Genomic DNA, 23,869 nt, shown 5'->3' with positions numbered 1-23,869 from the left:
GGCGCTGAGGGCCATGGGGTAGTGCTGGGCTGGGCAGGGTGAGGGGAGAGGTTGGACCTGATGATCATAAAGGTCTTTTCCAACCAGAACAGTTCTGATTCCACACCTTGCTTATCCTGGTAGGGCTAACTCGTAAGCAAAGCCATAACTGCCCCTCTCTGCAGCCCTTGGCTTCTCCATTGGGTTGAGTATCCCAGCATCCCCTTTCCAGTGTCTTGAGCTTCTGCCTCCCTGCCCTGCCCCTGCAGCAGCTCCAGCTGCAGCAAACACCGCTGGCCGTGAGGGCAGGTCGGCAGCGCTGGCGTGTCACCGGCGCTTCCAGCAGCGGGGTCAGTTCCTGTGGGAGGGAGGCTGCTGCCAGCATTTCAATAGGTGGAACTAGGTGTAGCTCAGCTGCCCCGTCAGGAGCCCAAACAGGGTGATTTAGTGGTCAGAAAGGCAGGAAGGTTTTTGCTCTGAGTGCCTGAAAGAGGATGGCTGGCAGGAAAGGGAAGCGCCGTGCTCCTGCGTCCAGCCTCGTCACGTTTCCACCAGCTTTGGTTGATTCTTGGCTGTTACATCTGGACAACTCAATCCAGGGAAGGGCTCCAGCCAAAGGAGAAAACCCACTTGGTCAGCTGGGTTTTTTAAACAGGGGTGGAGTGAGGACCTTGGAACGGAGAGCAGCAGAGCTGTGCCCTGGGTCTGCCTCTGCAGCCCCGAGCGTGGGGAGATGTGGCACTAAGGAGAAAGCCCTGCTCGTCTTTGGAGCCAGCAGCACGGGTAAAACCAGTGGGGATGGACACAAACTGGAGCTTGGGATCATGGCAGGGAGATGCAGAGACATTTTGTCATGGCTGTGCACCCTGATCAAGGGGAACACAGGCAGTGCCCTGGCACAGGGAGGAGAAGCTCCTTTGGTGCTGAGGTGAGGGAGCCCTGGCCCAGGCTGCCCAGGGAGGGTGTGGAGGCTCCTTATCAGGAGGTTTCCAATCCAACCTGTGCCCCCTGAGCCAGGGGAACCTGCTTTAGAGCCCTTTAGCTCTGCAGGGCCCTTCCAGCCCCCTCCATGCTGTGACTCTGTGGAGAGACACCTTTAAGCACAAGGTGATGATGTCAATGGCTGGGGTCACCCCTCACATGGGACAGGGTGACATTACCATGGAAGAGAAGCTCTCTGGGACCTCCTGGGCTTGGCTTGGATATCATGTCCTACCAAAAACTCCCTTCCCTGGTCATATCTTGGCCACTTTCCCTCACAGGGCTGTGTCTGGTGCTGGTGATGGGGGCTCATGGTTTGCAGCACTCTTACTGCTTGAGGGAAGGCAGAAACATCCCTCCCTCGTGCTGTTGACTTTGGGAGAGGTGAGTGCCCTGCTCATCTCCACCTGGAATCAACCTAGAGAGTTGTCTGAGCACTGAGGGGGCTCCAGAGGGTTGGAGTGGAGGCTCCCAGGCTTTGAGGTCAGTGGAGATGAAGTTTTGCTTTCAAGTGCTGCAAGGCAGCTCAGAGGCTCTGTATTCCTCATGGCTCTGTGAGTCAGGTACCACCAGTGGGACTCTGCTCCTCCAGCTCCTCAGGGCTGCACACAGGGCTCCACCATCTCCATCCCTGCTCACACCGACCCATCACAGCAACACTGAGCAGGATTTGGGGGGTTTGCTCACATCCTTTCAGTTGTTGCTGCTTAATCTTTCTGAGAAGCACAGATGAGGTTGTGGTCAGTTATTTATGCCTGGAGGCTAAAGGGAGGATGACTTGGAGAGCAAGGGAGGGAAAGAACCAGAGATGGAACGAGTGAATTTTCAAGGAGCCTCCCACAACTTCATCTTCTTTCCCCTGCCTCTGCTAACAGCCAGGTCACTGAGGGCAGCTGTTTGCTCCAGAGAGTTGCCAGGGGATTTCCTGGCATGCAGAAAGGTGGTGGGCTGGGTGCCCAGCTGCTGGCCCCCATCAGAGCCCACGCAAAGAGGGGGGACCTGGGCTGACCGGCTGCAAACCCAGACGTGTCCCAGCGGCTGCCTGTAAGTCAGAAACCCCGATGTGGCATTTCTGAGGGCTATTTATCACAAACTGAAGGAGGATCAGGGTGTTTTTTTTACCTTTTGCACCCTTTTTCTGTGGTGTTGTCCATCCTCTTCAAACTCACCAACGTCCAGATGAGCAGGGGAGGTGGAACTGGCTCAGAGCTGCCAGAGGACGTGGAAGAAAAGTGAGTTCGAGACTGGGAGACTAGGAAGGGGCTTGCTGCATGCCAGGGGGGGATTTTAGATTAAACTGTGACTTAAGCATCCTCTATGTCCCATCCTCAGCCTCACAGCATTTCAGTTGGAAAAGACCTTTAAGCTCCTGCAGTCCCAGCCCTGCCCTCACCCTGCCCAGCCCAGCACTGTCCCATGGCCCTCAGCACCTCAGCTCCAGGGCTTTGGGATCCCTCCAGGGCTGGGCACTGCCCCAGCTCCCTGGGCAGCCTGGCACAGGGGCTGACACCCCTCTCAGGGAAACAGTTCTGCCTCAGCTCCAATCTAAACTCGAGCCTGTTTCTTTCCTCTTGTCCTGTCACTCATTACTGGAGAGAAGAGACCAACTCCCACCTCAGTGCAGCCCCTGTTAGGTATTTGCAGACAGTGATCACATCTCCCTTCAGCCTCCTCTTCTCCAGGATAAATCCTTCTCCAGGAAACACCTGCACCCACGTGCCTGGTGCTCCCTGAGGAAGATCTCCACCTTCAGGACCAGCCTGATGTGTAAGCCAAGAGACAAACAGCTGCTCTTGCCTCAGGCTGTGGATCAGCCCGTACGGTGCAGCATCGCTGGCTCGGACCCATGGCCCTGCCTCTCCGTGAGCTGCAGAGGTTCCCCTGTGTGACAGGCAAGGAAGGGCTGTCCACCTCTTCCTCCTCCTGCATCTCCCCCCCCTTCCCCTTCCACCTCAACGTGCTCATTCATGAAAAGCTCGCCATGGGCTGGCCGTGAGGAGAGGGATGGACGGTGGCGCGTTTTTTCCTGCACACCAGCCAAGGGAAGTTGCAGGCTCAGAGCTCTTTGTTTGCACAGCTGGATTCGATACTGACCCTTCTTCTCTCCAGCTTTTTATTCCTGCTCACTCAACCTGTTTCAAAGCAGTGTGTGCACTCGTGGTGAAGCAGTGCTGGTGGCCACCCACCACCTCCACAGCCCCGTGAGTTCCTGAAGGACCTGAGAACGTAAGAGATGATGCTTCCCTCCAGCTGAGGCCACGCTGTGGCTGGGAGGGAGAAAGGTGCCACTCCATCATGGTCCTCTGAGAGCACCTGGCTGCAGCTCAGATCTCCTGGCTCCTTCCCCACTGATGCTGTGTGGAGTGAAGGCAACTGGGTGGTAGGAACCAGCTTGGTCCATCCTTTGGCTAGGGGCTGCTGCCTTAGTCCTGTGTATGAGGTGTGATGGGACCATGGCAAACCCCCAGCCTCATGGTCCCAGCCTGGAGACATCATAGGTTGGAGGGGCTGTGGCGTTTGGTGAAGGGGGTTTACAGATTGGTGGTGGTGCTGGGGTAGGGTTTGGTGGTGCTGGGGTAGGGTTTGGTGGTGCTGGGGTAGGGTTTGATGATGCTGGGGTAGGGTTTGATGGTGCTGGGGTAGGGTTTGGTGATGCTGGGGTAGGGTTTGGTGATGCTGGGGTAGGGTTTGGTGATGCTGGGGTAGGATTTGGTGGTGCTGGGGTAGGGTTTGGTGGTGCTGGGGTAGGATTTGATGGTGCTGGGGTAGGATTTGATGGTGCTGGGATAGGGTTTGGTGATGCTGGGGTAGGGTTTGGTGATGCTGGGGTAGGGTTTGGTGGTGCTGGGGTAGGATTTGATGGTGCTGGGATAGGGTTTGGTGATGCTGGGGTAGGGTTTGGTGGTGCTGATGTAGGATTGGTTTGTATTTGTGTAGGGTTTGGTGGAGCTCTAATAGTGTTTGGTGGTAGGATTTGGATAGCTGGATGCCCAGCAGAACAGACAGATAGGTGTGTGCTCGTGCTCAGAGTGGTGGAGGAGGTGGAGAAGGTGCTGCCAGCACCCCATGGCATGCCCAAGGGCTTGGAACTCAAGCTTTGCTTCAAGCATCAGCACAGCCTGGGGCCAGGTGGGACTGGCTCCATTCCTACTGGGATGTCAGCCTGAGGGCACCGTCTCAAGCCCACTGCCTGCCTCTGGAGTGGAAGGAGGGACTTGGATTCAACACTTCTCCAGTCCTGTGAGCTCTGGGGATGAAAAGACATGTGGTCTCCCTTTTTGGCATGGGAGTACAGGCTGGGGGTGACCTACTGGAGAGCAACTCCAGGAGAGGGACCGGGCAGTGCTGGTTGAACCGTGAGCAGCAGCGTGGGCTCATGGGCAAGAAGCCAATGGCATCCTGGGGGCATCCAGCAGAGTGTGGGCAGCAGGGCCAGGGAGCTTCTGCTCTGCCCTGCTGAGGTTCATCTGGAGCCCTGTGTCCAGTGCTGGGCTCTCCAGCTCAAGAGGGACAGGGAACTGCTGGAGAGAGGCCAGTGCAGGGCCACCAAGATGCTGAGGGTTCTGGAGCATCTGTGTGAGGAGGAAAGGCTGCAGGACCTGGGGCTGGTCAGCCTGGAGAAGGCTGAGCTGGGATCTCATTAACACAAATGCCTAAGGGACAGGCATTGAGAGGATGGAGCCAGTCTGTGTTCTGCAGTGCCCAGTGCCAGGACAAGGGGTAACAGGCACAAGCTGGAACACAAACAGTTCCACTCAAACATAAGGAAAAACTCTTCCAGTGCTGAGGTGAGGGAGCCCTGGCCCAGGCTGCCCAGGGAGGCTGTGGGGGCTCCTTCTCACGAGGTTTCCAACCTCACCTGGACACGTTCCTGTGCCCCTAAGCCAGGGGAACCTGCTTGAGCAGGGGGTTGGACTGGATGAGCTCTGCAGGACCCTTCCAGCCCCCACCATGCTGGGACTGTTTGCCCAGCAGTGTCCAGATGTGAGGCACAAGCTGGTGACTGTATCATTATCTCTGTGTATAAGTACCTCAGTGGTTTATTTAGATATCTGTCAGACAACAAATGTCAGTGAGCAGAGCAGAGAGGCCTGCCCTGGCCACGCTGGGCAGAAGGGTAGGAAAGCACTTGTAGTAATAACATTCCCTTTCTTTTCCTCTCTTTTCTGGTGTGTCTGTTTTCTAAGGACAGTTGGCAAGAGCATGTCCAACCCCTTTGTTTCTGCATCTGTCACGTTCAGGTCTCTCTCTGTCTTCCCTTTGGACTATATTTAGACCTCATTAGCAATGGAAAAAACGGGGCCATGAAGTCGTAGCCAAGTGTCTGGTCTTTCTTCTTCAGCATTTGCTTTCTTCTCTTCAGTGTCCTTGCTGAGCTGATGCTGGATCTCTTCTTGCTGTGAGGAGTGGTGTCCAGGTAGCCAGGGCTGAGCTCTGGAGGACGTTGTGGTGATTCAGGGTGGGACAGAGTTTGTCTGGGGAGGAAGGATGGGTTTGTAGGGTGGAGGGAAGGGTCTGGCAGCCTTCCCCAGCCCTTTTCCCCCTTTCCAGAACACTTGGGTTATGGAGTGGCCTCACTTGGCAAGTCAGAGGCTCTCCCAAAGCCAAGAGATTGAGAAATGGGTGCCCCAGCAATGACTGTTGGGATCTTCAGAGAGGTTTAGTGTCTTAGATGTCCTGTTTAAGATAAGATTTTGACTTATCTGACATGTCCTTCCCCCTTGAGCTTCACCCCAGCTCCTGCAAGGAGCCCACCTGGCCAGGGGCTGGATGATTGCTTTGGGAAACCAGAGTGACATCCTTGGTAGAGCAGAGTGACAGGAGGCTGCAGTGAGGTGTGGGTTGGTTTCTTCTCCCGGGTAACAAGTGATAGGACAAGAGAAAACAGCCTCAAGCTGCCCCAGGGGAGGCTGAGGCTGGAGCTGAGGCAGAACTGTTTCCCTGAGAGGGGTGTCAGCCCCTGTGCCAGGCTGCCCAGGGAGCTGGGGGAGTGCCCAGCCCTGGAGGGATCCCAAAGACCTGGAGCTGAGGTGCTGAGGGCTGTGGGACAGTGCTGGGCTGGGCAGGGTGAGGGGAGGGCTGGGACCTGATGAGCCTAAAGGGCTTTCCCAACCAAAATGATTCTGTGATCCTTGCAGTTCACCTGCACATGGGCTTTAACCACACAGGTGCTTGGAGCAGTCAGGTGTGAGCTGTGCCCCCAGGATGGTGCAGGATGGGGCCCTGGCTCAGTGTGGCCAAGGCTGTACGAGGAGCATCATCAGAACGAGGTAGAGTGTGGGTCTGATTCCGATCCCTGAGCTGGATCCTGTAGGTAGGTCCTTGTCCTGCACTGGTTTGTGGGGCACTTGCTCCACTGCAGGCTCCTGTCCTTGTTAGGTCTGTGACATGGTTGCTCTAACCTACCCACATACTTTTGGGGCAGTAAAGAAACGAGGGTGATTTTGGACTCAGTTCTCATGCTGGGCTTCTCCTGCACTCAGGGGTGAAAGAAACCTCCACCAAATCTCCAATCCAAGAGCCTTCTTCCCTATTGCACCGTGGTTTGGGCAGGTGGATGTCCCAATAACCTACAGAGCTGAGTCTTCACTTTGGCAAATGGAGCCATGGCTCAGGATGGGTCACACTGTCCCATACTAGGGGCAAAACTGACCTTCACTGCCAAGGGCAGTGGCAGGATCTCCCTGGGCTGCTCCAGCCCATAATCCCAGGATGGTGGGGGTTGGAGGGGCCCTCTGGAGCTCACCCAGCCCAGCCCCCTGCTACAGCAGCTTCCCCTGGCTCAGGGGGCACAGGGACGTGTCCAGGCAGGTTTGGAAACCTCCCGAGAAGGAGCCTCCACACCCTCCCTGGGCAGCCTGGGCTCCCTCACCTCAGCACCAAAGGAGCTTCTCCCTGTGTTTGAGTGGAACTGTTTGTGTTCCAGCTTATGTCCATCACCCCTTGTTCTATCACTGGGCACTGCAGGGAGAAAGACTGGCCCCATGCTCGACACCCACACCATGGCTGTCCCCGTGTCCAACTGATGAGGTGGGAGCTGACACCATCAGTTTGCTCATTGGGACTGCTGATGCTGCACCAAAGAAGAGCCAAGCTCAGTCAGCAGTGTGCCAAAGCATTTTCCACACTAAACCCCAAAACTGTGTGTGCTTGCAGGAGAGGTTTGGTGAGGGAAGCTGGAGGTGCTGAGCGTGTCCTGCTTTGCCTGTGGGGATCCACAGAGGACAAACCTGCTCTTTGGGGGGGTTCCTGTCCTTACCCTCAGGCTGTATCTAAGATGCCCACCCCTCTGCAGAGTTCCTGGCTGCTCCCATCCCCTTCCCTCTCCCCCCACTGACGCTGTGGATGTGGCTTTCACTCCACTGAAGAGCAGGGGAAAGCGTTCCCCTCGGCACGAGCCAGGGACCTCACCCAGCAGCTCTTGAACGGAGCCCAGAAGCCGTGGCTGAGCTCCCACCCTCTGTTCCCACTCCCCTTGTTCCTTCCCCCTTTTTTCCTGGGGCTCTTCCAAGCTCCTTCCTAATGCATCATCTCAACCCATCCACAGGTGTTAGGGAAAAAGGACCACCTCACCTTTCTGGAGCAGCCAAAAATGTGTCCTCTCCACTTCTTTTTTTCCAGCATCCCCTAAGCTTTCCCATGCACCCTGACCTCTTTTCCACTGACACAGGGCTGCTGGGGGAGCTGTGGATGGAGGAGCAGCCGTGGGGGCGATGGCAGGAGGAGGTGATGTGCCCTGAACTTTTGTGCAGCCCTTTATTTTTTCCAGGAGGGGATGGATTTCCTCTGGTTTTTATTGGGGTATTTTAATTAAGGGCTTGTTGTTGTTGTTGTTTCACTCATCTGTACAAGTTCAGGAAGGTCCTTACAACAAGTCAAGCCTGGCTTGGTTTCAGAGGGTTGTGCTGCAGAGCAGCCAGAGCTGGAAACACGGGCTGGAAAGTTTCTTGCTTCCCGTTGTGAGGGCTCAGGGGAGCTGCGAGGGGTTTGCAGGAGGGATGCGGGCAGCGCCAGCGCCGGGCGCCACCCCAACGGCCGTGCTCAGGGATGGCCTTTCATTCCCACTGCTCCTCCAGCCACTTCAGGAAAGGGAAGCAAATAGAGAAGGGAATAATTGCCCCATCTGACCTCTGCCTATTGAGGCAGATGCTTTCTTTGGAGCAGGAACAGAGGCAAGGGGAGGAAAAACTGCTCTGATGGGTCACGTCCCCGGGGGTCTCTGCGAGCCCCTTGTTGCCACCTTTGGGTACATCAGCCCCTGTTATCTCCCCAGCCTTGAAAACTTCAGCAGAAAGGTTCCTGTCAGAACAAAAAAAACAGGTGGTTTTGTCAGCACTGAAGTTTTATCTCAAGAATGTGTCAGTCACAGGGAAATTTTCAGCTGGGAAGGGCTGGAATCAATGGCTTCTGCTTTCCAACCTGGGCTTAAACACTTCCTCTGGGCTCTTGTACTTTGGAATTGAAACCTTGGTGTTGTTGAACCATGTCAGGTTTTCATAGAGTCACAGAATGGTGAGGGTTGGAAGGGACCTTTAGAGAGCATCCAGTCCAACCCCCCTGCAGAAGCAGGTCCCACCTGGACCAGGTCACCTTTTGTAGTTTGCCATTCCAAAGTGCAGTTGCTGCCACCTCCCCACACTCATCAGCCACATCCAAAGGAGGTTTGTCCCTGGTTTGCAGCACAAGTGTTACTCAGCCTGCAAACAGCGTTGGCTTTCTGCTCCAATCACAAATGAAAGCGATCTGAACAGAAACTCAGCTTTGTGACCCATCTTCTGGGCTAACTGAGGTCCAAATTTCATGGCAATTCAGAGCAAGAGTTTCTGTTTCCAGAGTCCATGAGAGACAGCAGCCTTCACCTCGTTTTCACACACGTTACACAGCCAGAACCCCCCCCCCCCGCCAGGCTTTGGGAAAATACTTGTGAGAGCAGATTTTATCCTTGTAAAAGCCAGAGGCCAACCACAAGCTCCTGATCCAGATCAAAAGCTTCTTGGGCTCACCCAACAAGAAGAAAAACAGCCTGGTGATGAATAGGTAGAGACTCTGTGTGATGCAAGTGACAAAGTGGTCCCTGGTACTTCCACAGTTGGCCTTGGCACCATCAGCCATGGATGGAGTTGTTGGTTCAGGTGCTGGCTGATGAGGGAAATGGGCTGTTTCTGTGGCTGGGAATGGGACTGGCCCAAGGCATGTTCCCTCCATCCATAAACCCAAGTCCTATCCCAGGATGTTGCTTCTGCCCATGCTGGAAGGTCCTGTGGTGTGTCCCAGCAGAATTCCCAGCCCAGCCAGCACGTCACCAGGGCTGTGACACAACTCAGGGCCTTGGGTTGCTGAAGGAGACTCCAGGCATGAAGAAGGAGCTCAGGGACCAGCAGCTCTGGATACAGCCAGGACAAAGGCAGGACAATCGAGGCTGAGGAAAGGAGGAGCTTTGGGAAAGGAGGTTGCCACTCCTCAAGGCACATTTTTACATCTGGGGAAAACAAAAGCCTGTTTGAAGGCATTTGCAGAGCTGCAGTGCTCTGCTAAAGGCATGGAGCTGCAAACCCAGCCCAGCCACGCCAGGGACACTGATGGAACTCAATCCTGCCTCTTTTTCTGTGTAGCTGTAAGGTCTTAAAGTGCCTCCTTTGCATGCAGGTAAGACCTCAGCTGCCTTGCTGTGACTCTGCCCTTCCCTGGCAAACTGGAACCCCCCCAGATCTCTTTTTCTCTCCAACTGCCTAAAGCACTGGCAGGGGCTGCCCAGATGGGCTGTGGAGGCTCCTTCTCTGGAGACATCCCAACCCAGCTGGATGAGTCCCTGTGTGCCCTGCTCTAGGTGCTGCTGCTCTGGCAGGGGGGTTGCACTGGGTGAGCTTTGCAGCTCCCTTCCAGCCCTTGAGATCCTGTGACTCTGTGAAATTAGAGAAGAAAACAAACTCTTAGTGCAGCTCAGTGCAGAGCTTTGTAGATTTGCTGCCAGGTTGGATAAGGATGGTTGCTACTCATCACTGAACTAGCAAGGAGATGTTATACCAGATCTCATTACCATTAGAAATGGGAAGGCAGTGAAAAGGGGCCCACCACTGTTTCAGCCTGTACATTCATTCATGGCTAGAGAAGCTCTGTTTGCCTTCCAGTGTCTTCCTTGGGAGGAAGGAGACACAAACTGTGTACAGCTGTGTGCAACTACCCACACAGCAAAGGTTTGGGCTTTCACACCACGTGTTGAGGTGATGAAAACCCCAGCCAGGGCGTGCAGGGGAACATTCACCCACCTGGCTCTACCTCCAGCCCTCTGCCTCCTTCCCCTGGCTCATGGGTGATGGTTTGGTGATGGCAACCACTCGATCCCTGCCTGTGCAATGACCTGAGCTGCTGGGCAGGAGACTGGAGAAGGAGCAGATGTTGCTGTTGTTGTTGCTGAAGCACAGATGCCCCCCCCAAAAAACTTCCACCAGAGGAGACTGCTGTGTGTATAAATAACCTGTATGGTTAGAAAGCAAAGGCTGCATGACCCATGGGACAGGGACCGTGCTGAGCTGCCTTTTATCTCTAAGTTGCTGCTGCAGTCCTGCAGAGCCTGGAAGTTGTTCTCAGCTAGTTATTTTTAACTAACTAATAATACTTCTCTGGAGCAGGGGGCAAGTTTCACCACAGTTCCTTGATGGGAATGAGATCTGGGTAGCCACCCCTCAGGTCTGATGGATCGTTTTGCTGTGGTGGGCTTGGCAGTGTGAGGTGAGGGGTTGGACTCGATGACCTTAAAGGGCTTTTCCAACCAAAACGATTCTGTGGCTCATAGGACTTGTCTTTTAGAAGCAGGTGGTGTGACATGAGCTGGGGGCTGCAGGGTTCTCATGCAAGGACCACGTGGGCACTGCCCCAACATGCTGGAGGCCAAACCCAACCCCAGGAACACGCAGGGGTGACGTGGTCTCAGCTTGCTGCATGTTTTCACTCCCTCAGAGCAGGGGAGATCTCCCCTCTGTAGATCCCCAGGGAGGCTGAGGTGTTGCTGGAGGAGATCTCCAGCCCTAGGGTGCTCTCCTCTGAAGCCAGCTCCCTCATCTTGTGAGAGCACAAGCTTTGTCAGTGTGCTGGAGTTGAGGCAGGCAGCCAGGGATGTGATAGTTTAACTTCTTTTGAGGCTTATTCCCCCAGCATGCCTCCCAAAACCTGACTTCCCTAGGGTGGCTTGTTCCTCCAAGGGCACGTTCATCCCTACACCCAGTTTAGGGCTGTTCCACTTGCCTATCACAGATGGCTGCTTCCAAACAGTGAATTCACCTACCAGGGTGTATGGGTAATCAAGTCTATAACTTAAAACCTCCAGGGAAGCTACTGCAACGTGTCCAGAAATGCCATATACCATGGAGGCCCCATTAGCTGTGCTGTGGTGGTGTCACAGAGCCGAGCTCTGGTGTCAGCAGAGGCTGACACGCTCCTGAGCTCTGGCACAGCACCTGTCAGCACAATGGCCAAAGCGTTTGGCAGCGTGGAGCAGGGCAGGAGATGCTGCTGTGTGCAAAAGCATTGGTGCAAGATACTCCAGCAATCAGGAATTGTCCCTCCAGGTCCCTCTGGGCTCTTTGAGAAACCAGGGGTCTGACAACAAAGGTGGCTGTCCTGCTTTGTCAGGAGCAGGGATGGAAGTTCCTGATAAACCATATGGTTTCTACCAACCCCCTTGGTCAAAGGCTGTGTCTGATCTGTTTAGTGACTTCTTGGCCACTGCTCTCCCATCCTTCCTCCTCCTCACTGGCTCCTGGGGACACTTCTGCCTTGACTCTCCATTTGCATCTTGGCAGATGCCTGGAGCTCAGATCCCACTGGAGTGGCAATGACGAGGCTCCCCAGGGGTGAAGCAGAGGTGACCCCTGGACCATCGGGATGGACGTTTTCTTCTCCGCTTGCCTTAGGCTTCATGTACATCCCCAGGTTTCTTCTTAACTCTTCTTCCCTCAGCAAACAAGCCAAAAAGGCTCTGTGTGTGCTCAAAACCCTTTCCACATCCTTCATCTGCTCTCTGCTCCCATCCAGCAGCCTGGAGAGAGGCTGCACCACCGCTGTGAGAGAAAGCCTCACCTGGGAGAGCAGCAGAGCAGGAGCTTCAGAGCAGTTTTCCTCACCAGGGAGCCTTGCCTCTTTCCTTAACTCTTTTTTTTTAGTGGTTTCTTTTGTTTTGCTCCCCAAAGCAACCCAGGAGCTTTTGCCTAAATGTGTTTTCCACATGCTCCCTGTTAGTCATGCTCCCTGTCTCACAGATCCGTTCCCAGCGCCACTGCCTGATGCTATTCATTTCCTCCTAACCGGCTCAAAGAGCTCAGCACCAAAATTCCAGGCAGCGTTCCTAAAACCAGACCCAGCAGCTTGTTTAGATTTAAAAGTAGTGCTTTTCCTGGGATACATATAAATAGCACCTTCCCTCCTTCTCCTAAGGCTTGGTGAGGGAAAGAGGGGCCGGGAGCTGCGGTGGGTGTAGGGGTGCAGGCAGCCGGGGCAGGACCTCGGTGGTGGTCTGGCAGAGGCGGGGTTTGGCGGCACTTTAAATACTTCCCCTGGAGCTCGGGTTTCTAGGCTCTGGCACACGGCAGGACCGAGGCAAGGGGGAGTTTATCAGCACTGGAATGTCGGGGAGGAGGCAGAGCAGCCGCCACAAGCACCATGTCTCTGTAAGTAAGGAGGTTTTTTTTCCCCCTCTCATTGTTTTCCCTCCAGCTTAAGCAATGGTGTGTACAGTGAGGAAGGACATCCAGTTTTTTCTCTGTTTCTTTTTTTCCCTGCCTCCTGCTTGTTTGAGACTCAGGTGTTGAAGTTTCCCCAGTTCCAGCCGTTGTGCCTGTGACTGCACGGAGGGGGTGGTGGGTTTGGGGATGGAACCGTGGCGAGAACGTGGAGCCAGCAGCTCGCTCCTCTGCCTGGCTACAGACAGTTTTCACTGCTTTCAGTGCTGCTGGTGGGCTGAGAGGTCCAGCTCCTCCTTTGAAACCTGGACCCCCTTTAGTCAGGCTGGAGGTGACGTGTGGAGATGGATGAGTGAATGAATGGCTGGGTGTCAAAGGCAGAGGGATGACGGGTCCTCCCGTGAAATCTCTCTGGCGGATCATTTATCCTCACAAACCATCTCATCTGATCCCTCCACCTGCTGCACATCCACACAGGTGTTTTTCCCCACGGAGATGGGCTCTGTAACTTCCTCACTGCACAGGGGAATTAGGCCTGAAGCTCATGGAAGGTGTAAAATCCATCTCCTGGGCTTTGATAGCTGGCATTGAGAGGAGGTGAGACATGGTCTTTTCCTTGTACCGTCCTATTTGTCAGCAAGAGCAAGGTGAACAAGCTCTTCCTTGAAAGCTTGTTTGCCTTGTAACTGATTCCAAAATACAATGGTGTACTGACCCCCTCCCCAAGCAACTAAAGGCATTGAAACCTCACAGGATGGTCTTTCTAGCCAGTGAGTGGCCAAAAGCACTGGGATTTCAACTGAAGTGATTGTAGGAGGGTTTTTTAGCTCGTTTCCTTTAGTTCCTGCTCTCCAGTACAGTGCCAGGAGAGTGGGTGGACACATGGGAGTGTAACATCAAGGTGTGTTCATACAGAGGGGCCTGAGCGGGGTCCCGGGGGCACAGGAGCAGCTCGAGGCTGTTTCCTGCAGATGTTCCTGCAGATCCAGATGTGCACAGAGGGCTGAGCTGCAGTGTCAGGGGCAGGGCCAGGCCAGGCTGCTGGCTGGGAAGCAGAGGTGGTCTTCTCCAAGCAACAACCCACCACTTTTGTTGCTTTGCAGTTTCTTTCCTTCTCCTTGACTCAGGAGGTCTGGGAGTGCTTAGAACCAATGCTGCCAGGTGGCCCTTTCTAAAATGTGTCTCCCGAGGGAACAGTGGGTGCTCTGCCAACAGCCCTGACTAACACCAGACCAAACTCTGACTATTTACTCCAAAAGCCATCATTACCTGGCTCAGACCCTCCCTGCCCAAGCAGAAGGTCCCTGGGAGGCGAATGTGAGCCTTGGGGATTGCATCCTTGAGTAACACCTGCAAAAGGGTAAATGAGCCTCAGTGGAGACTTCAGGAAGCCTTTAGGTGAGCACTGAAAGGATAAATGAGCTGCTCCACAGGTCGTTTGTAGCCTGTGTTCCAGAACAGTTTGGGACTTGCAGCTAATTGAGGATGCAGCTGGGAGCTGGTGGGTGAACCCAACCCCTGTGGGACCGGCCGAGCTGGGGCTGATGTGTGCTTGGTTCCAGCCCCAGCTGGACCCGGATGCTCCAGAGACAGATGTGCTGTGTCCCACAGCAGGACACTGCTGCACCCAGCAGGGTCTTCCCTTCCCAGCCCCCGGCAGCTGGAGCTTGGCTGAGTGCCTGGATTCATCCTGCAAATCACTCAGCACCCCATTGTGCCCCCACCTGAACGGGCCACACAAACCAGAGGAAGGGTTAAAGACACTTTGAAGTGTATCCACTGAGTCTAAAGAAGCAAAAAGGCATTCAGAGGGGGATGCTTTCCCATCTCACCCCTGAACAAGCCCAGTTTGCTCAATAGCTCTGTGGGGATCACCTTCCACGTTCTTCTGCAGCAGCTGCATCGTCCCATCTGCAGCAGCATTTCTGTGCTGACCATGGTGTCCAAGGCAACACTTTTGGGGCAGGAGATGGGGACTGGGAGCTGTTCTCCACCAGGTTAGTTGAGGGCAGAGAGGAGAACTTCCCTACCTCACCTTCTGGCTTATTACCCAGTCTTGAGTGAGCTGTTCCTCTGCTCCCTGCCTCAGTTTCTCCAGCTCCAGGACAAGAATAACACCATCTGCAGAGTTCTCTCACAGCCTTGCTCTGGCGTGTGAAGACTTGGGGGTTTGGGTTCACAGAGCATTTGTTTGATCTGGAAATAGCAGGGTTAGAAAATTCCATCTGCTTGCTCTCGAGAGCCCTCGACAGCAGAAGAATTTCACTGCATCTTGAGGCTGGGACCACGCTGCTACCTCCTGGGGCAGCACAAAGGCAAGGGCTGAGCAAACCAGGGCTGTTTGGCTCCTGGCCTAAGAAGCAGCGTGAGCAAAGTCACATTCCAGAAAGGCTCGACGTGGAGAGCAGAGACAGGCACCTTTCACTTCTTGCTCCTGTGTGGGGCTGTGCCCATGGCTGAGGCTGGTGGCTGTGTGTCTCTGTATAAAAGCCAGGTTAGGACGAGGCTCATGTCTCGTGGCATCATTTTCCCTCCTGGATATTCATCTCCACTCAGCTACGCTCACCCAGCATGGAGGGGTAGGTTTGATGGCCACACTCTTTCAACTTATGGACAACAGCTTCTTTCTCTTCCTCTGCTTGATCACGGAGGATCAGCGACTGCTGAGCCATAACACACCCCTGCCCTGTGCTACCCTGTGCTAACTTGCTCGTGTCCATGCTCACATGACTGGCTCCTACATCTGCCACCACCACATCCACTCTTTGCTTCTGGCTGCAGTGGTAGGTGTCAGTTCATGGGTGGGATTGGGCTCACAGAGACCTAATCTACTGCCTGTCATCAGGGGTCTATGTGGAAGCACTGTGGGTAAACTCCATCACGAGCCAGGGGATGGTTCAGAGGAGGGGAGCAGAGAGGATGAGCCCATTCCCTGCTGCCCTGGGATGAGAATGGGAGAGCCTGTTCCCTGCTCTTCCTCACCACGATGCACTTTGGGTCTGGGTGCTTTCCCTGTTGCCCTCATCTCCAATCTCCTGCCAGGGCTGCTGCCAGTCAAGCAGTAAAACCACGTCCTGCCTTTACTGATGCCTGGGGTCACCCAAGGAGCTTGGGCTGAGGCTCCATTGCAAGTCAAGCTAAACACAAATGGTTATTACAAGCTCTTCCTCCCCAGCTGCCCAGGTCTTGTGATGAATGCAACATTCTCTCTGAAAGCTTTGCAAGGTTTATTTGGAAAACAGTCTGCATTTGATTAGATGTTTGTTTTGCTTTTTTCCAAAGGCACTTCAAAGGGCCGTTGCCCTGTAAACATAAATTTTCCCATTCTTCTGCTGATTCTTTGCATTTTTCTGGGTTTGCTAATAAAAGATATTTCAGCAGTGCAAGCCTCTGGGATGTGGGCAGCATCCCCTGCTCCTGCTTTCAGCTCAGGCTCCCGAGCTCATGCTATGCAGATAAGAGGTTGTCACAAGTTAAGCAGCTTTCTGTGCCTAGGTGGCTTCCATGGTTCCTCACGTTCGCTTTCACAGCCACTCAGAGCCTTCTGACAGCTGAGCAATGTTTGACAACAGGCAACAAAGTGGGTAATGGTGAATCTAGAAGGTGCTGTGGCTTGTTGCACTATCAGTTTGTGTTTATTGTGTACCCTTGCCCTAGATTGTGGTGATGCAGCTCGTCCCCATGCTGGCCATGGCTCATTCCCTGACGCTGTGCTGTCGTGGTCCCTCACAGGTCCCAGGGAGATGGGCTGTAGCAGGAAAGGTGCCTCTTTGAGCTAAAATGACTTCATCTGTCGCAGATGTGCCAAAGTCACAGCCATATTGCTGTGTGCAGGCACAGATCACACAACCACAGAGTGGTGTGGGTTAGAAGGGCCTTGCAGAGCTCATCCAGTGCCACCCATTGCTAAAGCAGGTTCGTCTGGCTCAGGGGGCACAGGAACGTGTCCAGAAGGGTTTGGAAACCTCCCAAGAAGGAGCCTCCACACCCTCCCTGGGCAGCCTGGGCCACAGAAGTTTCTCCTCCTGTTCCACTGGAACGTCGTGTGTTCCAGCTTGTGCCCGTTATCCCTTTGAACTTCCAGCTGGTTTTTTCTTTCCCGCAGGTTATAACTGAGTAGCCCTTATGACCAACATGAGCTGGAGCTTCCTAACCCGCCTGCTAGAAGAGATTCACAACCACTCCACCTTCGTGGGGAAGGTCTGGCTCACCGTGCTCATCGTGTTCCGCATCGTGCTGACGGCGGTGGGGGGCGAGTCCATCTACTCGGACGAGCAGAGCAAGTTCATCTGTAACACCAAGCAGCCCGGCTGCGACAACGTCTGCTACGATGCCTTCGCGCCGCTGTCGCACGTCAGGTTCTGGGTCTTCCAGATCATCATGATCTCCACCCCTTCCGTCATGTACCTGGGCTATGCCATCCACAGGATCGCCCGGTCGGCGGAGGAGGAGAAGTTCAAGGGCTTCAGGAAGAAGAAGAAGCAGTTTGCCCTGAACTGGCAGGCGGTGCACAGCGTGGAGGACGCGATGGAGGCGGACGAAGAGGAGCCCGCCATCTCCGACGACGCGGCGGAACGCGAGCAAGCCAAAGCCAAGCCCAAGAGCAAAGAGCAGCAGAAGCACGACGGGAGGAGGCGCATCCAGCAGGAAGGGCTGATGAAAATCTACGTCTTCCAGCTCCTTACCAGAGCTTCCTTTGAGGTTTGCTTTCTGATAGGGCAGTACCTGCTCTACGGGTTTGAGGTAGAAGCCTATTATGTCTGCAACCGAGTCCCCTGCCCGCACACCGTGGACTGCTTTGTGTCCCGGCCAACAGAGAAAACCATCTTCCTCCTGGTGATGTACGTGGTGAGCTGCCTGTGCTTACTGCTCAACATGTGCGAGATGTTCCACCTGGGCTTCGGGACCATCCGAGATGCCATCCGCAACCGGAAGATCAACAGCTTTAGGCAGCCTCCCTACAACTATGCCTACCCAAAAAACATCTCCTGCCCTCCTGAGTACAACCTGGTAGTGAAATCGGAGAAGTCCACCAAGATCCCCAACAGCCTGATGGCTCACGAGCAGAACTTGGCCAACGTCGCTCAGGAGCAGCAGTGCACCAGCCCGGATGAGAACCTCCCGGCAGACTTGTCCACCCTTCACAAACACTTGCGAGTGGCCCAGGAGCAGTTAGACATAGCGTTTCAGAGCTACAGCAGCACCCAGGCCAACACACAACCCTCTCGTACCAGCAGCCCCGCCTCGGGTGGCACGGTGGTAGAGCAGAACAGGGCCAACACCGCTCAGGAGAAACAAGGTGCTAAACCCAAGGGCTGCTTGGAGAAAGGGAGCTCAAGCAGCAAAGATGGCAAGACGTCTGTGTGGATATAGCTTTGTGTGCAAGGAGAGAGGGCAGCGTGAGCGGGGATTCGGCTTCGGTCTGTTTCTGGTTTTCGGTGTTGTCTCGCGTTCGTCTCACAGGGCACAGGCGCAGTTTCCATACGGAAGTCGGGAGAGAAAAGGAGTCTCAGACCAACGTCGTGCAGCCTTCCAGTGCGTTAACAAAGGACATTTCTTTCCTGTTCCCAACACTTTCTTTGGTTGGGAACCTACAGCAAAGCCCCTGCACCCCCCAGCCCTTCGGTAAGCAGCGGAGGAGCCCCCAACAGAGGCTGCACAAGAGGAGCTGCTGAGACTTCTCCAGAGAGAAGTCAGGCCGACGGCGAGCAGCTCCCCTCCTGCACGGCAAGGCCAGAGTGCTGTAGGCCAGGCAGCATTTAATTACTAAATATCCTTAATCAAAATTAATCTCAGATCCCTTGATAAGAGAAGAAAGCAACTGACATCGGGCACGAACCTTCCCTCACGGCTGGTGTCCTGCCTCAACTGTTAGAGGCTGGAGACAAAGGCATCGCTGTGTGCTGCGAGCTGGCACCCACATCGGCTCGTGGGGCAGAAACACAGCCACTGTCTTACCCAGGGAGACCTGAAAGTCTGAAGGCTTTGGGGTTTTATTGCTCTGTGTTGAAGCAAAGAGCAAACAGGCTCCAGCCCAGCGCAGCAGTGTCACTGCGTCGTCCCGGTGCCTGCGTAGCACTCGCTACGCGTCTGATGGGAACCGCTGCAGTCTTTGGCTGCTGCATCACATCATCAGAAAGTGCCTTTATGCAACCAGGAAAACAAAACTGTAAAGGGTCTCGACTCCTTTATTTGGTGAGAGCTAGTAGAGACTGAGAGATCGGTGCTGGCAGATGTGTTTTGCTGTTGAACCAGACCCTTACACACAGCGGCAGAGCGACGCGTGGCGTGGGCGTGGGGGGCTGTGCATGAACATATAGATACAGACACAGATGAGTGTGTGTGTGTGAATATAGGCACAGGGAGAGAGACATATATAAATGTAATATCAACCCCTCTGGGAATTTCACAGCCTTCCACCTCCCCTGGGAAAACCCGGCTGGTCCAAGACGATGGCTGATGTCATTCTGGAGCAGTCCTTGGGCTTCCAGCCTCCAGCCTCACCCGGGGAACTGGCAGGTTTCACTCCTTTGTGTGAGGGGCTTAGCAGAAGGTCTGGCTTCAGTGGGGACAGGACAGGGACAGTGGCAGAAAGTTTTCCCCTAGTTTATGGGGAGCATTTCGGGCTTGGCTTGTTTTTAGGATGGTTTTCATGCAGCTTCAGGAACTGAGGGGCATGTTAAAACCCAGCTGCTGAACTCCAAGGCGAGTGCTGAGGATGTGCTTTGCCAGAGTGGTTTCACCCTGTGCATTTCTTGTGTGGCTGCAGGTTTGTACCCTTCCAGTAACACAACAGTGAAAGCAAACCTCCTCACTAGGAGCCCAGGCAGCGTTTCCTGCTGCATGGGAGAGGCTGAGACCAGTCACTGCCTCACTCTGCTGTTTCTCAGAGTGGATCTTGTCCCTGAGATATTCCCAAGATGCCTGTGGTTTGGTGGGTGCTCTCACAAGCTCACAAGAGTCCAATGGTTGTTTTGCTACCATGGAGGACCCAAATGGGCAGAGCTTTCAAGACCAAACCTAACATGAAGGAAGTAAATCTTCAGCGAATGCAGCACCATCCCTGTGCCAGGCTGTAACCTCAGGGCCAAGTCAGCCACCCAAAGCTGCATGCAGGTCCCTGTGCCAGTGTTTCTTATCCATTGGATCTATGTGACTTCTTCCTGGACATCTTTGTCACATCCTTGTGATGAGTCCCTGAAAGCCTTGAGGATGCCTATTCCTCAGGTGGCCAAGCTTAGAGCCTTAGTGCTGGGCACCTCACTCACTACCACAGGGACATTGAGGGGCTGCAGCGTGGCCAGAGCTGGGCACAGAGCTGGGGAAGGGGCTGGAGCACAAGGGTGCTGGGGAGGGGCTGAGGGAATGGGGGTGTTGAGCCTGGAGAAGAGGAGCCTGAGGGGAGACAGCAGCACTCTCTGACACTCCCTGACAGGAGGATGTGAGCTGGGGGATCAGTCTCTGCTCCCAAGTGAGAGGACATGAGGAAACAGCCTCAAGTTGCCCCAGGGGAGGTTGAGATTGGAGCTGAGGCAGAACTGTTTCCCTGAGAGGGGTGTCAGCCCCTGTGCCAGACTGCCCAGGGAGCTGGGGGAGTGCCCAGCCCTGGAGGGATCCCAAACCCGTGGAGCTGAGGTGCTGAGGCTGTGGGGTAGTGCTGGGCTGGGCAGGGTGAGGGGAGGGCTTGGACTTGATAAGCTTAAAGGGCTTTCCCAGCCAAAATGATTCTGTGGTTCTATGAAGCATCCTCCAATGTATCCAGCTGTGAGTAGCCACTATGGCTTTGTGTAATGGCCTGGGGAACACTTTCAAGCTCGTTCTTGCTCCTGCTGAAGGCATCAGTACAATGCCAGCAGTGCTGCCCCCTCTCAGTGCTAGAGAGCTTCCCCTCAGCAGTGGTCAGGAGTATCACACATCTGTCACGTGGCAGGATGGCCCCTCTAACGTGAAGCAGGGGAGACAAACACATCCAACTGCACTGCCAGTCCTCGTCCCACCTGCAGGAATGTGTTCTGCTCCTGGGCTGGTTGCTGATGGTGCTGCTACCAGGAAGAGAAACACATGCAGATCCAAAGCCCAGGGCTGCCGAGGAGGAGAGTAGAGATGCTGCTGTGTGGAAACGTGGTCCCTTGTAATTACAGCTGTCCAGGGCACCGGCTTGTCCTCCACACTGCAGTGACTTCTCCTTTACTGCCAGCCCTGTGTCCCATGGGAAACAGTGTGTCTGTTACTTAAACAGCTGCATGTAAAGTCATGGTCCCAGGAGAAGGATTGAAACTCGGGGGAGTGATGGCTGGATGATGCCTGGATTTTTCTGCTTCCTTTGGGATAAGCAGCAACATCCCAGCCCCAGATAAACTCGGCCTTCCCACACAATGCCAGGAGGCACTGTGCTGTGCAGAAGCCCACAGTTTGGATTTGTCCTGTCCGTGCCAGCAACACCTCCCTCAGCTCCAGATGCAGCATCTCCCAGTGACTCAGAGCAGCCCCTCAGCTCCTGCTGACCTGCAGATTCACCAGAGAGTCACCAAACACAGGGGTGGGCATGTGCCTCCCTTGCTCTTGCTTCAGGAAACCATCCTGACCTCTCCATGGGGAAGGGCAGGAGGGAGATTTTAAGCAGGAAACTCTGGAACCTGATCACAGGGACCTGACTGAATCCTTAAACCCATTTTATACAGCAGGGCTACACCCCCTTCTCCGACAATATGGCTCATCAGTGCCCAATGGGAGAAGATCCCTGGGCTCCATGGCTGAAGGCTCAGAGACACTTGGAGCAACAGGGCTGGGAAGGACCATGGATCCTCTCCCCGTCTTGCCACCATCAAATGCTTCCTTAATGGCCAACACAAACCCCCTCTCTGGCATCTCGTGTCCTGAGTAGCCATGGAGAACTTCTCATGCCTTTAATGGCTGCAAAAGCTTTTGGGTGTTTGAAGATTGAAACAACTCCAATCTCATCAACCTTTCTCCAAGGGCTGCTTTTTCAGCATGGTTTTCCTTGATGTCTTTGAACCACCATCAGCCAGTCCACATCTTCCCAGTGGTGTGGCAGTGCTGGGCCTCAGGCCACCTTCTCCCTCTGCTCCTCTTCACGTGCTCATCTGCCACCCAGGTCTTCCCTAAAACCCCATCTTCTGCAGGCATGAGGATTGCTCCCCTCTTCAGATGTGTTCTTGTAGGGTTGGGATCTTCCTGCCCTTCTTCAAACTGCCTTTTCATTTTCTCACTGTGGCCCTGGTGCACCCAAGGGGGCTTTGAATGATCTGTCAGTCCTGCAGCACATTTACAGCCTCCTCCCAGCCGGTGTCACCATCACATTTCATACACACAGTTTTCCACAGTGAGAACCAATAATTGCAATATTGACAAGTCCTAGGGGCAGGGCAGACTCTTGGGCAATCAATACAACCTCCTCATCAGGCAGGGAGACAGGGTAACCCCTTCCCAGCCATCCTTCCAGCCAGCCCAGCTCGCCTGTCAGGCTTCCAACACTTCCTGGCAGAAAATGCTTTGTGGATGGGGGCTGACCTGGCTTTCCAGGTCACTTTGACAGAGACAGAAGCACGAGGGTGCATTCCCAGCGGGACTGCTCTGGTGTTGTGGGCTGCCTGGGAGAGTGCAAAGCTGCCTGCAAAGTCCCAGCCAGTCTGGAGGCCACTGCTGACTGCTGTGACCTCAGTTCTCCCAGATCCCATCTGAGCTGCACGCAGGAGCCAGCATGAGTCAGACAGCCCTAGAAATATAAAGGATTATTATTCATATGTATGCAAGTTGCTCATTTCCCCCCTTCCTCCTCCACTCCTTGGCCCCTAAAGCCTTTAGATACAGTGTCTTTCCACTGAATCATTGCCACAAAGGCAACCAACATGCATTAATGTCTCTGGAGCAACTGCTTTCAAGGCAGGAGCAAAAATCTCCTCTTTATCGTGTCAGTTTGGGAAGGAAAAGGACAGAGAGGCAAAATAAGCACAAGCAAAAAGCCCATCACAACCACTGCAAACCAAACCAACATCTGGAGGAGTTTCAATCAGACCACAGGCAGTGTCAGGCACAGAAGAAACGCCAACAGTGTAATTACTGCTTTGCTTTAGCGTTGGTTACAGGTTAGTTGTGTTCACACACGAGGCAGGTTTAGCTTTGCAGCTGAGCTCATCAGAAACATCGACTCTCTTTGCTAAAGTTGGTCAGATAAAGTGCCCACACTTACATTTCTATCCTTCCCATCCAGGGCCAGGAACGTCCCACGTAAAAGCCAGATTACCTTGTTGCTCGCATTGCATTCCACTGGGAAATACTTGAACTTAACTCAAGGCCATAACCAGTCTGTGCTGTTAGGAAGTTTCTGGGATTGTTATGTGGTGGGTTTTTTTTCTGGTGGTGTTCATGATTCTGTTTGTTAATGTACTAACTGTATTTGTACTAGGAATCTTTCCAGTATGAGGTTGAATCTGTATTTTTTCAGTGTAAATGTCACATCTGGGCTGTAGTTAGGATATTAAACACTGGTCAGAGGAGAAAGATGCATCAGTCCAACTCATCAAAACTGGTTATTCCACATCCATTACTAATGAAATGGAATAAACCTTACATTTTGTTACAGCATGCAGAGCCTGTGACGTTTCTGTGAGAAGGGCCCCGAGTGCCCATGACAAGAAATTCTTCTCGAGCCGTTCTTTGCCTGTTTGAGCCATGTAAGAGCTCTGTTTTCCCAGATATGGCTATAAATCACAGCAAAATAGTTTTTGCCTTAAGAAGCAGTTGACCTTCTAGTTGTTTGGGACGTGTTGTCTCTCTGATGAATCACTGCCTACAGTTCCTTCAGGCACGGAGCTCAAACTGCTTCGGAGAGCTTGTGCTTTCGAAAGGAAGAAAGCTTTGCAGGATCTGGGAGAAGCTGATGATTCGAGCGATGGGAAAGCACTTGTGAGACTGCCTGCCTTCCCAAACAACCTCAGTCTTCCCTCCTCCCGTTAAACAACAGGCGTGTTCACTCACAACCCCTGTCCAAAGGGTTCAGGGGCACAAATCCTGGGCAGAAACGTGGGGTTTTTTCACTTGAGGACTCTCTGTCCCAACCCCCCCACCCCCCCCATGGCCCAGGGGACTGTCAGCAGCAGGGAGTGGAGGAATGAGGAGCAGCTTCATCCCCAGGTCACCTCCAAACTGCTGCTGCTGGAGAGCATGGTGGGGACAGTGTGCATGGAGGGAGAGCAGAGCCAGAGGGTGAGAGG

The 23,869-nt window shown here is 54.1% G+C and overlaps 1 protein-coding gene across 2 annotated transcripts in view; it reads left to right on the top strand.

Annotated features, from left to right (window-relative positions):
* Positions 1-23,237, top strand: part of GJC2 (gap junction protein gamma 2) — a 30,503-nt gene extending 7,266 nt beyond the window's left edge. The window contains exons 2-3 of one of the 2 annotated variants that reach the window (XM_061996682.1): positions 12,529-12,623; positions 16,741-23,237. In XM_061996682.1, coding sequence (XP_061852666.1) covers positions 16,761-18,008 — 1,248 coding nt within the window. In that variant the 5' untranslated portion in view covers positions 12,529-12,623; positions 16,741-16,760 and the 3' untranslated portion in view covers positions 18,009-23,237. The remainder of the gene's footprint in view (positions 1-12,528; positions 12,624-16,740) is intronic. The other variant, XM_061996681.1, reaches the window with a different exon arrangement.
* Positions 23,238-23,869: the final 632 nt, after the last annotated feature.

Source organism: Colius striatus, chromosome 5, assembly GCF_028858725.1.
Source record: "Colius striatus isolate bColStr4 chromosome 5, bColStr4.1.hap1, whole genome shotgun sequence".
In the NCBI taxonomy this organism is placed as follows: Eukaryota; Metazoa; Chordata; class Aves; order Coliiformes; family Coliidae; genus Colius; species Colius striatus.
Note: the sequence above shows the minus strand (reverse complement) of the source record. Positions and strands in the feature narration are given on the sequence as shown.